The 15,804-nt window shown below is 44.0% G+C and overlaps 1 protein-coding gene across 1 annotated transcript in view; it reads right to left on the bottom strand.

The window, feature by feature from the left end:
* LOC144678149 (protein nucleotidyltransferase YdiU-like) overlaps positions 1 to 15,804 on the bottom strand; it is a 126,130-nt gene that overhangs the window by 58,537 nt on the left and 51,789 nt on the right. Inside the window, exons 9-10 of the mRNA XM_078538042.1 lie at positions 754 to 823; positions 538 to 610 (exon numbers count right to left, since the gene is read on the bottom strand). Coding sequence (XP_078394168.1) covers positions 538 to 610; positions 754 to 823 — 143 coding nt within the window. The remainder of the gene's footprint in view (positions 1 to 537; positions 611 to 753; positions 824 to 15,804) is intronic.

The following is a 15,804-nucleotide window of genomic DNA, read 5'->3' as shown; positions in this document are numbered from 1 at the left end:
AGGGTCCAGTAGAGGAAATTTCTTACAGTAAAGGAATCAGGACATGAAGTGGGGTAGAGTTCCGATGATCAAAGCAGCACCCTGCTGAAGGTCAGAGCAAGCAAAAGGTTTTGGCCTGGAATAGGTGGTTCCAAGTTTTATATTAAGGTAATGATTTGGAGGAAATAACAGTTTAAGAATGGTTGTTGGTGATCACTAAAGGAGCTCCAGGGCAAAGGAGCTCAACAGGGAGCTGCCAGCTCAAGTACCATCTTGAAAAATAAATTGTATATCTTGCCTTGACACAGAGGTGAAAATGAACAGCAGCACAAATAGAAAGTCTAGTTTTCAGGAATTTAATCATGTACTTTGGGAGTCAGAAGAGGAGAGAATATTAGTACCACCATTTTCTGTCACATGAAACCTTTAGCATATCTCACAGCAGATATCAATCAGTCCAACAGTATTTTATTACATCTAAAACTGCAATTTGGATCTTTCAAGTGTCAAAATGGTGTTTTCTAATTTAATTGCCTTGAAAAAACATTTCTGTCATACCATGCGCAAATCCCACTGACATCCAATGTGCGATGAGATTTGAAGTATCAATCACAACTTGAGAGAAAAAATCCTGCAATGACAAAATACTAACTCAATAACAATTGTAACTAATTTTCTGACAAGAAAGCAGAAATATATGGCATTTGGTTAAATGGTACATAAATTGTATAAATCCTAATATTATATAGTGAAAATATTGATCTTAAAACATACCAGATACCTATTTGAGTTGGTTGCATTTATCAGAGGAAAATGTTGTTTTATAATGAAATCCACCAGTTTCCTAAGGAAAAAGGAAAAATGAAAATGAATGTCACAGGAGTGAAAATTATTGTGATACCACATGAGTTAAGCAATTAATAAATGCTTGTACACAGCCAAATGAGTGGTTAAGGTTTGGACCATGTTGCCTGGTAGGGTAGTGAAAACAGATTCACTCCTAGCTTTCAAAAGGAAATTGGATAACTATTTGAAGGAGAAAATTGTTGCAGGGATATGGGGAAAAAGCCAGGGAGTGAAACTGACTGCTCTTCAAAGAAGTCGGTGCAGCTTCAATGGGCAAAATGGCCTCCTTCTGTACTGTGCTATTCTATGATATAATAAAACAATTCATGGTTCAATTATAACAACATAAGGAAAACTAAGGATGAGAAAAGTCATTCCCTTTGCTACAGTAAAAAGTACATTAGAAAATATCTTCAGCTAATGGCCAAATAATATTATGGCAGACCATTTAAATCAGACTAAAATGAGTAAGGTGTATTAAGCAGAAGTAAAAGTAAAAACTACAACAGATAGAAAAAATATTGTGTTCTTCAAAAGCAAAGTACTGCAGATGCCGGAAGTCTGAAATAAAGAACAGAAAATGCGGGAACACTCAGCAGGTCTGGCAGCATCTGTGGAGACAGAAACTGAGTTAACATTTCAGGTCTATGACCTTTCACCAGAACTGAGAAAAGTTAGAAATGTAATAGGTTTTGAGCAAGTAAAAGGGATGGTGGGGGAGAACAACAAAAGGGAGGGTCTGTGATAGGGTGGAGGGCAGAGTAAATGACAAAAGGTTTTACTGTGAAAAGCCAGCGGGAGTGGTAATGGGACAACAAAGAAACAAAAGATGTATCTAGATGAGATGTAAATTGCAGTATAGTAGTTGTCTAAATGCAAAGTGAATGGATTAAGAAAGAAATGAGAACAAACTGAACCAGCAAAAAACACAAAAATATGAGCTGAGGTTATGATCTAAAGTTGAACTCAATGTTGAGGCCATCAGTCAAAAGATGAAAAGCTTGTGTTGAGCTTCATTGGAACACTGTAACAGGCCAAGGACAGAAAGGTCAGAGTTAGAGCAAAGTAGAGAATTGAAATGACGGTGACATGAAGCTCAGGGTCATGCATTTTCTGTTTATATTGTGTTCTTAATTTAATTTAACAAATAAAATTTGTTGAAAGACCATGAAATGTTTTACTGATGTATAGAATATTGAGACGTTTACTTTGAATCAGCGTAAACAATGTGACACTTTGACCCAGAAGCTGTACAGTAAGGAAAATTTGTAATTTCTTTAAAATATCTGTGGAATCTGTAATTGCTTCTAAGAATATTTGAGTTTGCATAAATTATTAAGGGATCAATTGTAATTTGCTTGGATAATAAGAAATACTGGCCCATGTGACCTGCCAACTCTTGACCTGGAAGCAGTACCAACAGGACAGAAGTTGTATGGCTGACAGACAGAAAGAAGAGCTGGAGGCAGAAGGTGATCAACACACAGGTGCAAGAGCTCTTAGAGGCACTGTGCAAGCAGGCTAAAAAGGTTTAAAAACTGGAAGGCTATGTAACAAGCTTGGAGACGCTAAAGAGTTGGCTGTTTTACCAAAAGTGGCCAAACTATGAACAGGGGTGTTATTGGTTGGTCAGTTCAAAAGAAATTCTGGAGAGCTAGATCATCAGGACTGTCGTGACCCAAGGGAGAGAGGGTTCATGGAAATATGCCTTGTTGATAATAATTGTACCCGTGAAATTCAGATGAAAGTTGTTGTCAGATAGGGCTCCTGACCTCTCCTGCTTGAATAAAGGACAGCATATTGTGGAACTTTGTAGCTATGTAGTGCCACATGGCTGCTGGAATGATGTGAATCCTTGTGGTTGTGTAAGACGTGTCTTTGATGTATCAACTATTTAAAGTGAAATTTACCTTTTCATTTGAAGTATCATTTGCCTGTTAATTCATGTTTAAATTACATTGGTTCTGATTTATGTTAAAGTAAAAATTACAAAAAGTGAAATCCTGTTGGTAATTTATTCATCTGGGGGGGTCATTTAATTATTTTGGTTGATAATTCCCCCATGTGAAATTCAGTGGCTGCAAAATTCAGCTGTGTAGTAGCTGTAGTTTCAGTGATATGGGTGCAGACTTGGTTCCAAAATTACTTACACATTTAAGGAGTGCTCGCATCAGATGTCATTGGGAAGATCAGCAGCACGAGCATCAGGACCTCTACCAGGTATAGGCAGATTGTGATATTAGTCAGCGTTTAATGCTGATTTGACACCAGCACTGGCATTTTTGACCTCACAGCTCCAGCAAATGCCCTCTCTTAAACATGCATAGCTTCAACAGTAGTAAGGGCCCCCATCAATGTTTCTTAATGGGATCAACATATTAGTTCTGGATTAATTTCTACTGACTCTGCCTATGTTTTCAGAAGTGCTTGGTGGGTTGCAGTTATTTAAAGTTGGAGATGTTGACAGGAGCAGTGTTGGACATGGAGAAGGCCTTGGTTGTGACTTCGAGTTCTGGTCAGACCACTTGCTTAGTCATGGGTGCTTTGGTTACCAAGCCTTTTGGAATGCAGCATGAGAGGGAGATTGAGCAGAGGAAGCACAAAAGAAGATAAGGTGCTCGCAGGAGGAGGAGGGGGAGGAGGGAGAGAAAGGATGTCAGCAGGAGCCCTATTCACCCAGGGTCTTCAGAAAACATTTCTCTTACTTCAACCTATGCAAAGAACAGTGTGTACATCATCTCTATTTTACAAAGGAGATGCTCACAGAAATCTTCCACCTCTTGTAGTCAGACCTGCAACCTCCGAGTAGGGTGAATACAGCACTGCTGGTGGCTGTGAAGGAGACCATGGTCATGATTTCTTTGCATCATGATTCTTCCAGTCTGGAGCAGGCAATATCTGTAATATCTCCCAGTTTGCCATCCAAACTGTATTAGGGAGGTAACTGGCACTTTTGTTGTTAGGAGAGGGAAGAACATCATGTTCTCTTTGATTAGAGAAACAGGCAAAGCGTGCACGTGGCTTTGCCAGGTTAATGGCCACCCCATGATGCAAGGTTTCACTGACAGAAAACGTGTAGTTTTATGTGAGCTGTATCTAAATGCTGAGATGTACTACTAACGCAAAGTGTTCCACACCCATAATATGTAGTTGGTGTGCAGTCATGCTCAGCACAGCAGGCAGGTGAATGCCCACTATCATGGAAGCAGTGATGATGCCTTCAATTCTGTGTCAGTCCACTATTTTTTCAGTATGTGAGCCACCAATTAAAACCAGAGGGTGGCTGTTGTGTGAAAGGGGCTAACCGCTTAAAAAGCAGCTTATGACTCAGTGTGCAAATCATGTGTAGCTGACATGTGCAAAATGAGAAGGATGCGAACACAAAACTGCCTAGAGAAAGCCATTGGGGGTACACAACAAAACGTTCTGCTACCTCAACCTCTTTGGAGGATGCCTGCAGTACTCGCTGGAGCATGTGTCCCAATTTGTCATGGTCTGTTGTGTCCTTGCCATCATGAGGACAAAGCTTTGCCACCAATGTGGCAAGCAGCTGAGAAGCAGCAGAATGAAGAGAAATAGAAAGTGTAGTAGAAGGAAGGGAAGGGAACCTACATGTCCCATTTCCAGTCAGGCTGTCCACAATAGCTTTATCTGAACACAACCCCAATTCTCCTTTCCACAAGAGTGTCAGGAAGGTATGATAATTTTCATAATATTTTTCTGGTTTATTGTAAAGTAGGTTTATGGGGGTAAGTATAGTTAGGCTGTCTATGTGTGATTTAATTATATTTGGAATCAAGTAAACTGCAGGCTTTGACTCATCCAAAGAAGCTAGGTGCTTGACATGCTAATGAGTAAACATGGATGCTGGCTTAGCATGTAAAGTGTGAAGGGAATTTGCATTTTTAGATAGATGAAGGGAGCTTTGGATTCCAAAGGGATTTTAGTCTGTTTACAATTAGCCAGATAAGCAAGGCTAAGGAATGTGTTTATTTTTCCCAAAGGTTACTGACAATAAATAGAAGCAACATGAAAGTTTTTATGTTGTGAGGAAGATACAGTTTCCAAAAAATTATGAAACAATAGAATTTACATATTAAAAAAGAGAGAAACATACATAAAGGAGAATGAGGCTACTTATCAGGAGAAGGCATTGTGAGATCTCAAGGACAACTAGGGATGGGCATTAAATACTGGCCCAGCCAGCGAAGCCCACATCCGGTGAATGAATAAAAAAAAACTAACAGAAGTGTATGAAATAACCTTAAATAAGTCCCCAGTATTTGTGTATAAGTCTGCTGTCCACTGAAACTGAAGCTGGAGAAAGTCATTTGGAAATCCACTGTCCAGGGTATTGAGTTAATTTGCTGGATCAGTTTAAAATCTAAAATCTATTTTTGGACCGTTGCCTTAAAGGTGGTGTAACTGGGGTCTGATTAATTAGGAATTTTAAGAGTTGTTATAGTAGTAATTTGTAGTTCTATGTATGTGCTTGAAATTTTTTCTTTTGTTAATAAACATTTTAATTTAGTTTTTAAAAAATCTCAAAGTCTTGGTGGACTTATTACTTCTGAATTCATGCACGCATCTTCAAATAAATACAAATCACAAGACCGTTCTGATAGCACGACCAAGTTTCCCTCGTGGATTTGGTCTGCCTGGCACACATCATCTGCTGCATCATAACAAAGAGTCACACATCTTACCTTTCCTCTGAAATGTTGGTAGGTGAGTGAAGGGAGTAGTGAATTAGACAGTGTGTGAGGTTACTGGTTCATTTGTAAAGATGTGGCATTTGACGTTGCATTCACTAATCATTGATGAGATTACTAAACTTCATCCTACACTGCATTCAGGTCCTTGGGGATAGATTGCTTGCATTGATAACAATGGTTAACTGCTTCCACTTCTCAATGTCTGCCTTGAGGTCCCCTTGTGGGTATAGGACTGCTCTCCTCCTGCACTAAGGACCCAGTGCTGCATCAGAACTTTGGAGCACAGTCTCTATCCTGATGTGCCATTTGCACTGTTCTTCCTGTTCTTCTCTAACCAATTCCAGCACCTGCTGCAGCTAGAATGCATGTCCTCGTTAAGACGTGCAAGTTTGCCATAAGTTGGATCACAGAATTGTTACGGTGTAGAAGGAGGCCATTCAGCCCATCGTGTCTGCACCGGCTCTTTGAGCATTTTAACTTTTCCCCGTAACCCTGCACATTGTTTCTATTTAAATAATCATCCAATGCCCTCTTCAATGTCTCAATTGAACCTGCCACCACCACACTTCCAGGCAAATTCCAAACCCTAACTACTCGCTGTGTGAAAAAGTTTTTTGTCACCTCGCATTTGCTTCTTTTGCAAAACAATTTAACATTTGCCCTCTGGTTCTTGAGCCATTTACGAGCAGGAACAGTTTCTCCCTATTATGTCCAGGCCCCTCATGATTTGGAAAACTTCTATCAAGTCTCCTCTTAGCCTTCTCCTCTCCAAGGAAAACAGTCCCAACTTCTCCAACCTTTCCTCATAACAGGGGAGAGAGCTCATCCTGAGTGAGACACAGCCAGAGTGAGTGTGGATATTGGCAATTCGGTGCACAGTGGGAATTCGGTGCAGAGGGGAAGATGTGCTCTTTGCATTTTCTCTTTGCTATCCAACTTCTTAAATCTTCAGAGAGTGGTCTTGCCCTGCTGTAGCAGTAGAGGCTACGAGGGAAAGGAATGACTGGTAAGTAGTGGGTAAGTTCGGGTAAGTATTTACTACTTTTATTGCTTATAGTTTAAGGTTTTTTTGAGGTTTATAGTTTGTATATTCTGTAGTAATGAGGATCAAGAAAGAAGGGCCCTAGAGTAATTGATTTAAAAGGTTTAACTTAAATGAATAAGTCATGGCAGGAGAGCTCAAAGCCGTGGTGTGCTCCTCGTGCTCCATGTGGGAAGCCGGGAACATTTCCAGTGGCTGGGACCAGCATGTGTGCAGGAAGTGCGTCCAGCTGCAGCTCCTGGAAGCTCGGGTTTCAGAGCTGGAACGGCGGCTGGAGACACTGTGGAGCATCCGCGAGTCTGAGAGTATCGTGGATAGCACATTTAGAGAGGTGGTCACACCGCAGATGAAGGAGCTTGAAGGAAGGGAATTGGTGACGACCAGGCAATCCAAGAGAAACAGACAAGTAGTTCAGGAGTCCCCTGGGGTTCCACTCGCAAATCGGTATTCCATTTTGGAGGCTGATGAGGGCGCTGCTTCCCACAGGGAGTACAGACAGAGCCAAGCTTCTGGCACCACAAGCAGCCTGTCTGTACAGGAGGGGAGGAAGAGAGGAAGCGCAATAGTAATAGGGGATTCTATAGTCAGGAGAACAGATAGGCGCTACAGTGACCGTCAACGTGACTCCAGGATAGTGTGTTGCCTCCCTGGTGCCAGGGTCCGGAGTGTCACTGAACGGCTGCAGGGCATCCTGAAAGGGGAGGATGATAAGACAGAGTTCATGGTACATGTTGGTACCAATGGCACAGGTAGAAAAAGAGATGGGGTCTTGCATCAAGAATTCAGGGAGTTAGGCAGTAGACTAAAAAGCAAGACCTCTCGGGTTGTAATTTCTGAATTACTCCCAGTGCCATATGCTAGCGAGCTCAAAAATAGGAGAATAGCGCAGATGAACACGTGGCTTAAGAGTTGGTGCAGGAAGGAGAGTTTTAGATTCCTGGATCACTGGGACTGTTTCTGGGGAAGATGGGACCCGTACAAGTCGGGACGGTCTACATCTGAACCAGAGTGGGATTAACATCCTTGCTGGCGGGCTTGCTAGTGCTGTTGGGAGGAGTTTAAACTAATTCAGCAGGGGGAGGGGACACAGAATGTTAGCATAATAGGGACACATCATAATACAGAAAAACAATCAAGTCAGACGGAGGACAGCTGCATTAAGTTTCAAGGGGTAAGGCAAGGTTGAATGGCCTCTGCTTTAATGCCAGGAGTATTACAGGTAAAACAGATGAGTTAAGGGTGAGGATTGACATGTGGAATTGTGATATAGTAGCCATCACTGAGATGTGGTTGAGGGAGGGGCAGGATTGGCAGCTCAACAATCCCAGGATATAGAATCTTCAGGCGAGACAGGGGAGGGGGTAAAAGAGGAGGAGGCATTGCATTGTTAGTTAAGGAGTCAGTTACTGCAGTAAGGAGCGATGATAATCTTGGAGGGGGCATCGAATGAAGCTTTGTGGGTAGAGCTTAGGAATAAAAAAGGGGGAGCCACATTGTTAGGTGTTTGTTATAGACCCCCAGATAGACAGTGGGAAATTGAGGAGCAAATATGAGCACAGTTTGCGGAGGTGTGTAAAAACAATAACAATAGGGTAATTATATTAGGTGATTTCAACTTTCCCAACATTAATTGGGATAGACATAGTGTTAAGGGCTTGGATGGAGTGGATTTCTTGAAATGTGTACAGGAGAACTTTTTAGGTCAATATATAGAGGGTCCAACTAGGGATGACGCAGTGCTGGACCTAATTCTGGGGAATGAAGCCAGACAGGTGGCTGAGGTGGTGGTGGGCGAGCATTTTAGTGATAGCGACCACAACATGGCACAATTTAAGCTTGTTATGGACAAAGAAATAGACAAGTTGCAAAAAAATGTTTTGGATTGGGGGAGAGCGGATTTTAGTAAAATGAGGCAGGATCTGGCCAAGGTAGACTGGGAACAGCTACTTGTGGAGAAATCTAGAGGAGCAGTGGGAAACGTTCAAAAAGGAAATGGCGGGGTACAGGGGCAACATGTTCCCTCTAGGGTGATAGGAAGGAGTAACAAGCCCAGAGAACCTTGGATGACCAGAGATATTCAGAATACGATGAGAAGGAAAAGAGAGGCTTTCAGCAAGTACAAGGGGAGCAAATCAGCAGAAGCATTAGTGGAGTACAGAAAGTGCAGGGTGAAGCTTAAGAAAGTAATTAGGAGAGCAAAGAGGGGATATGAGAAAGCTCTGGCTAGTAAAAGTGGGGAAAATCCCAAGATATTCTATAAGTATATCAATGGGAAGAGGATAACCAGGGAAAGAGTAGGGACCAAGGGGGCAATCTATGGTTGGAGCCAGAGGACATTGGTAGAGTGTTGAACAAATACTTCACTTCTGTCTTCACCCAAGAGGAGGATGAAAATGTCGAACTCGGGGAGAGAGTCTGCGAGGTTCTTGAGCAAATTGATATAGGGTGTGACAAGGTATTGGAGGTGTTGGCAGGCTTAAAAGTGGACAAATCTCCAGGTCTGGATGATTTGTGTCCCAGGCTGCTGAGGGAGGCAAGGGAGGAGATCGCAGGGGCTCTGACCCAAATTTTTAATTCCTCTCTGGCCACAGGGGAGGTGCCAGAGGACTGGAGAACAGCTAATGTGGTTCCGCTATTTAAGAAGGGTTGTAGAGTTAAGCCAGGGAACTACAGGCCAGTGAGTCTCACGTCAGTGGTAGGGAAACTATTGGAGAAAATTCTGAAGGAGGGGATCTATCTCCACTTGGAGAGGTAAAGTTTGATTAGGGATAGTCAGCATGGCTTTGTCAGAGGGAGGTCATGCTTAACAAATTTGATTGAATTTTTTGAGGAGGTGACCAAGTGTGTAGATGACGGTAGTGCAGCTGATGTAGTTTATATGGATTTCAGCAAAGCCTTTGACAAGGTCCCACATGGGAAGCTTATAAAGAAGGCAAATGCAATGGGATACAGGGTAATTTGATAAAGTGCATTCAAAATTGGCTTAGTTGTAGGAGACAGAGGGTGATGACAGAAGCATGCTTTAGTGACTGGAAACCAGTGTCCAGTGGCGTACCACAGGGATCTGTGCTGGGTCCCCTATTATTTGTAATTTATATAAATGACATAGATGACTATGTTGGGTGTAGAATTAGTAAGTTTGCGGATGACACAAAGATTGGCTGGGTGGTTAACAGTGAGGTTGAGTGTCTTGGGCTACAGGAAGCTATAGATGGGATGGTCAAATGGCAGATAAGTGGCAGATGGAATTTAACCCTGAAAAGTGTGACGTGATACACTTTGGAATGAGTAATTTGACAAGGAAGCATTCAATGAACGGCATGACACTAGGAAGTTCTGAGGAACAAATGGACCTTGGTGTGTGTGTCCATAGGTCTCTGAAGGCGGAGAGGCATGTTAGTGAGGTGGTGAAAAAGGCATATGGGACACTCGCCTTTATCAATTGAGGCATAGATTACGAAAGTAGGGAGGTCATGTTGGAGTTGTATAGAACCTTGGTGAGGCCACAGCTGGAGTACTGTGTGCAGTTCTGGTCACCACATTATAGGAAGGATGTGATTGCACTGGAGGGGGTGCAGAGGAGATTCATCAGGATGTTGCGTGGGATGAAACATTTAAGTTATGAAGAGAGGTTGGATAGACTTGGGTTGTTTTCATTGGAGCAGAGAAGACTGAGGGGTGACCTAATCAAGGTGTACAATATTATGAGAGGCATGGACAGGGCGGATAGAGAGCAGCTGTTCCCCTTAGTTGAAGGGTCAGTCATGAGGGGACACAAGTTCAAGGTGAGGGGCAGGAGGTTTAGGGGGGATGTGAGGAAAAACTTTTTTACCCAGAGGGTGGTGACAATCTGGAATGCACTGCCTGGGAGGGTGGTGGAAGCGGGTTGCCTCACATCCTTTAATAAGTACCTGGATGAGCACTTGGCACGTCATAACATTCACGGCTATGGGCCAAGTGCTGCTAAATGGGATTAGGTAGGTAGGTCAGGTGTTTCTCACGTGTCGGTGCAGACTCAATGGGCCGAAGGGCCTCTTCTACACTGTGCGATTCTGTGATTCTGTGATAACTGAAGTATCTCATCCCTGGAACCATTCTTATAAACCTCTTCTGCACTCTCTCCAATGCCTTCACATCCTTCCTATAGTGTGGCATCCAGAACTGTACACAATACTCCAGCTGAGGTCTAGCCAGTGTCCTATATAAGTTCATCATAACCTCCCTGCTCTTGTACTCTATGTGCCTATTAATGAAGCCAAGAATACTGTATGCTTTAGAAACAGCTCTCTTTACCTGTCCTACCAGCTTTAATGACTTATGTACGTATACACCCAGGTCTCTCTGCTCCTGCACACCCTTTAGAATAGTCTCCTTTATTTTATACTGTCTCGCCACGTTCTTTGTACCAAAGTGTGTCACTTCACACTTCTCTGCATTGAACTTCATCTGCCATTTATCTGCCCACTCCACCAATGTGTCAATGTCCTTTTGAAGCTCTACACTGTCCTCCTCACAGTTTACAATTCTCCTAAGTTTTGTGTCGCCCGAAAACTTTGAAATTGTCCCCTGCACACCAAGATTTAAATCATTTATATATATCAGGAAAAATAAAGGTCCCGATACTGGCCCCTGGGGAACTCCACTACAAACTTTCTTCCAGCCTGAAAAATACCCATTACCCATTACTCTCTGTTTTCTAACCCTCAGCCAATTTTGTATCCAACGTTGCTACTGTCCCTCTTATTCCATGACTTACAACTTTCCTTACAAGTCTGTTGTATGGTACTGCATCGAACACCTTTTGGAAGTCCATGTACACCACCTCAGTGGCCTTGCCCTCATCAACCATCTCTGTCACCTCTTCAAAAAACTACAGCAAGTTAGTGAGACACAATTTTCCTTTAACAAATCCATGCTGACTCTTCCAAATCAAGTTAGCTTTAATTTATGTTAGCAACACATGAACTTGGGCCCTAGCAGTGTGTTTAGCGCTGGGCTACAAACTATCATTATAATGAGCAGGTAGAATTAAATTCGCATGCTACCTAGATGAATGGATCTGAGTTAATTGCACATTGTGATCCTGTGCCTGTATTCAGGCCTTGTCCAAATGTATCCCACTGTGTTGCACAATCCCCGTGTTATCCAACATATAAACAACTACCAAAGAGTGGCTAATTGGGAATCCAGAGGCTGAATTTTACGTACCTCGGCGGTGGGTGAGAATCCCATCCTGAAGTCAGTGAAAGAGATTGAATAATATACATAATGGCCAATTAACAGCCACCAGAGAGCCAGCCAACAGCTTCAGGAGATGGTTGGCAGCATGCCGAATTGGCTAATGAAGGCACAGAGGGGGCAGGCTGTGACCCGGAAGGAGGTCATAGCCACTCATTTAAGGAAACCCTGTCAAGGAACTGTGGCAGTTGCTTCAGCAAACATTGTATGGGTACATTGGAACTTTTTGATGGAGATTTTAAATTTATTTTAACCATTGCAATAAGTGAGTGATTATTTCGAAATGTGTATGACTGTTCTTATAGAGGCTAGGAATTGTGTAACGAGTAACTCGCCTCCTGACTCCCCAAAGCCTGTCCATCTACAAGGCACAAGTCAGGAACATAATGGAATACTACCCACTTGCAACTCCTACAACACTGAAGAAGCTGGACACCGTCCAGGACAAAGCAGTCCGCTTGATTTGGCACCACATCCACAAACATTCACTCCCTCCACCACTGACGCACAGTAGCAGCACTGTGTACCATCTACAAGATGCACTGCAGGAATTCATCAAGGCTCCTTAGACAGCACCTTCCAAACCCACGACTTCTACCACCTAGAAGGACAAGGGCAGCAGATTGATGGGAACACCACCACCTGGAAGTTCCCCTCCAAGTCACTCACCATCCTGACTTGGAAACATATCGCCGTTCCTTCACTGTCGCTAGGTCAAAATTCTGGAACTCCCTTCCTAACAGCACTGTGGGTGTACCTACACCACATGGACTCCAGCGGTTCAAGAAGGCAGCTCACCACTACCTTCTCAAGGGGAGCTACAGATGGGCAATAAATGCTGGCCCGTGAATGAATTTTTAAAAATATTATAGCTGGGAAGCATTCAGTACCTTTGCCAGGGAAGGAATAGCATTGGAATGCAGCCGACCCATAACCCTATTGAATATCAAGTGCTTATGAAGATACTGGACATCAGGCTGTTAACTCTCTGTGCCGAAAGAAGGGAGCCAGGAGATGGGGAGGACAAAAGATCAAGGGCAGTCCCAAAGTTTGATCATGACTCCCTGTGAGCCCTCATCCAGGCTGGAAGTGATAAGTGGGAGGTCCTCATACCTGCTGATGGAAAGAGCCTGACCAAAGCAGCCTGGACAGAGGTCGCAGAGAAGGTGAGCAGGTTTGGGGTCATTCAGCAAACCTGGCTTCATTGCCACAAATGGCTCAATGACCTTCTGTGATATGCAAGCGTAAGTCTATCACCATTTTTGAGATAGACATAAATGGAAGGTTGTGTTCTTGGTCTATTATGGGATTGTCCTGTTTGTAAACCAAGTCTGTAAGGCCATTGTGTGTGACCAGTGGGGTTATGTGGGGGAATGCAACACGTTAGTTGGCAAAGAACACTGGGAAAAGTGCGCTGCCGATAGAATACAAATTGGCCAGACACTGGAAGGCATGGCTGTAACACAGCATTATCATCATTGTAATGTCCCTCTTTAATTGTAAGAAGAGGGTGCACAATGCCAGGGGAGAAGCAGGACAGGAAGTAGTGTGCCAAACTTGGCCATATTGACTCTCATCGAGGAGGAGAAGCCAATAACCAGAGTTGGCAGCCAATAACCAGAGCCGGGCCCATCAGTCAAGGCGAGAAAGAAGGAAGGCCCCAGGGTGATAATATTGCAAGGGAGAAATTTTATAATTTCAACAAATGTGTGTTAAGAGGGCTGCAGAGGGGAGGGTGCATAAGGCTTGGCAAGCTGTCAGGAATGAAGGATTGCTGGTCTTTGACTTTGAAAGTTTTCCTGCATTAGGAAGAAAGGTGTAAATCTATGTTGAAGGTGTAAGGTTCAAACACTAAGTCAGATCTCACAATGGTTCCATTGTTTATAATAAGGAAGCATGTCTCAGTGCACCCACTTTGAAAGCTGAAGACGCCCTTAACTCTCCTTCCTTTTGTTTCCTACACAGGTGCAACATTAGCAGCCGCTGACGCTAGCCCTGAAGGTCTGAGGAGGACGAGGATGCCTCAGTGGGTGCAGCCCTCACATCCTTGCTCCACACCCAGCACCAGCACCTTTACACACACCTCAGTGGGTATGTACACCTCGGCTGTATGGGAATCACAAACTGGTGAAAGCACATCACAGTCGCACATGTTGCTGCTGGAGACTGAGATGGTGCAGTGGGAGGAGTGCTGGAGATGAGACCCAGTCTGATGATGAGCCTCTGGAGTCATGAGCCTCTGGAGTCATCTGTTAAGTGGCGGATGCTGGACATGCAGCACGAGGTGCGTGGAGATGTGGCGGAGTTATCAGAGAGGTTGCATGTTCTGGCACTGCCTTTAGAGGAGTACATTCAGGCTATGAGCACCGCAATCACCCCCTCGACAGAACACATGGCTTCACCCATTGGCAGACTGGTGACTATAATGGAGGTTTTGATAAGGTCCCGCATGGGAGACTGATAACAAAGGTAAGAGCCGATGGGATCCAAGGCAATTTGGCAAATTGGGGCCAGAATTGGCTGAGTGGCAGGAAGCAGAGGGTGATGGTCGAGGGGTGTTTTTGTGACTGGGTGCCTGTGTCCAGTGGGGTTCCACAGGGATCGGTGTTGGGTCCCTTGCTGTTTGTGGTATATATAAACAATTTAGACTTGAATGTAGGAGGGTTGATCAGTAAGTTCGCGGATGACACGAAAATTGGTGGGGTGGTAAATAGTGAGGAGGATAGCCTTAGATTACATAAGGATATAGACAGGCTGGTCAGATGGGCTGATCAGTGGCAAATGGAATTTAATCTGGATAAATGTGAGGCGATGCACTTTGACAAGACAAACAAGGCACGGGAATACATGATGAATGGTAGGACCCTGCGAAGTACCGAGGATCAGAGGGACCTTGGTGTGCATGTCCACCAGTCCCTTAAGATAGCAGGACAGGTAGATAAGGTGGTTAAGAAGGCATATGGGATATTTGCCTTTATTAGCCGAGGCATAGAATATAAGAGCAGGGAGGTTATGCTGGGACTGTATAAAACGCTGGTTAGGCCACAACTAGAGTATTGCATGCAGTTCTGGAATCCACATTATAGGAAGGATGTAATCGCACTCGAGAGATTGCAGAGGAGATTTACCAGGATGTTGTCTGGGCTGGAGAGTTTTAGTTATGAGGAGAGATTGGATAGACTGGGGTTATTTTCCCTGGAGCAGAGGAGATTGAGAGGGGACACGATTGAGGTGTATAGCATTATGAGGGGCATAGATAGGGTAGACAGGAAGGAACTTTTCCTCTTGGTGGAGGGATCAATAATCAGGGGGCATAGATTTAAGGTCAGGGTCAGGAGATTTAGAGGGGATGTGAGGAAGAGTTTTTTCACCCAGAGAGTGATGGGAATTTGGAACTCACTGCCTGAAAGGGTGGTAGAGGCAGATACCCTCATAACATTTAAGAAGTATATGGACGTGCACTTGCGATGCCATGGCATACAAGGCTATGGGCCTACTGCTGGAAAATGGGATTAGAATAGATAGATACTTGTTTGACTGGCCCAGACTCGATGGGCCGAAGGGCCTTTTTCTGTGCTGTAAACCTCTATGACTCTATGAGGACTAAACCCAGCGGATCACAGATAGTGGGCATGCGTCCTGACCTGCATACAATTGCCTTGTCTCTGAGCTCTGGGGCCCAAAGCCATGGTGAGAGGGGGATGAGAAGCCTGGAGTCACATCCAGCTCCTGGGCTCTCTCAGGAAAGAAAGGAAGGCCAAATGGACCTCAAGATGGTGGATGAGCAGCAGCTGCATCAGGGGACATCTCAGGGCACTTCCAATCGGGATAGCCACTCCTCTGTCCCTCTGCCACTGGCACAGATATCTTTGATTGCCGCGTCGATAGATGGGCATCCTGCCACTGTGCAAGAAATTTCACCATGTCGGGGGCCTCAGGTGAACAGAGGATGGCTACCAACATCATCCCAGACAAGGGGGCATA

The sequence above is a fragment of the Cetorhinus maximus genome, chromosome 3 (genome assembly GCF_964194155.1).
Source record: "Cetorhinus maximus chromosome 3, sCetMax3.hap1.1, whole genome shotgun sequence".
Classification (NCBI taxonomy): Eukaryota; Metazoa; Chordata; class Chondrichthyes; order Lamniformes; family Cetorhinidae; genus Cetorhinus; species Cetorhinus maximus.
Note: the sequence above shows the minus strand (reverse complement) of the source record. Positions and strands in the feature narration are given on the sequence as shown.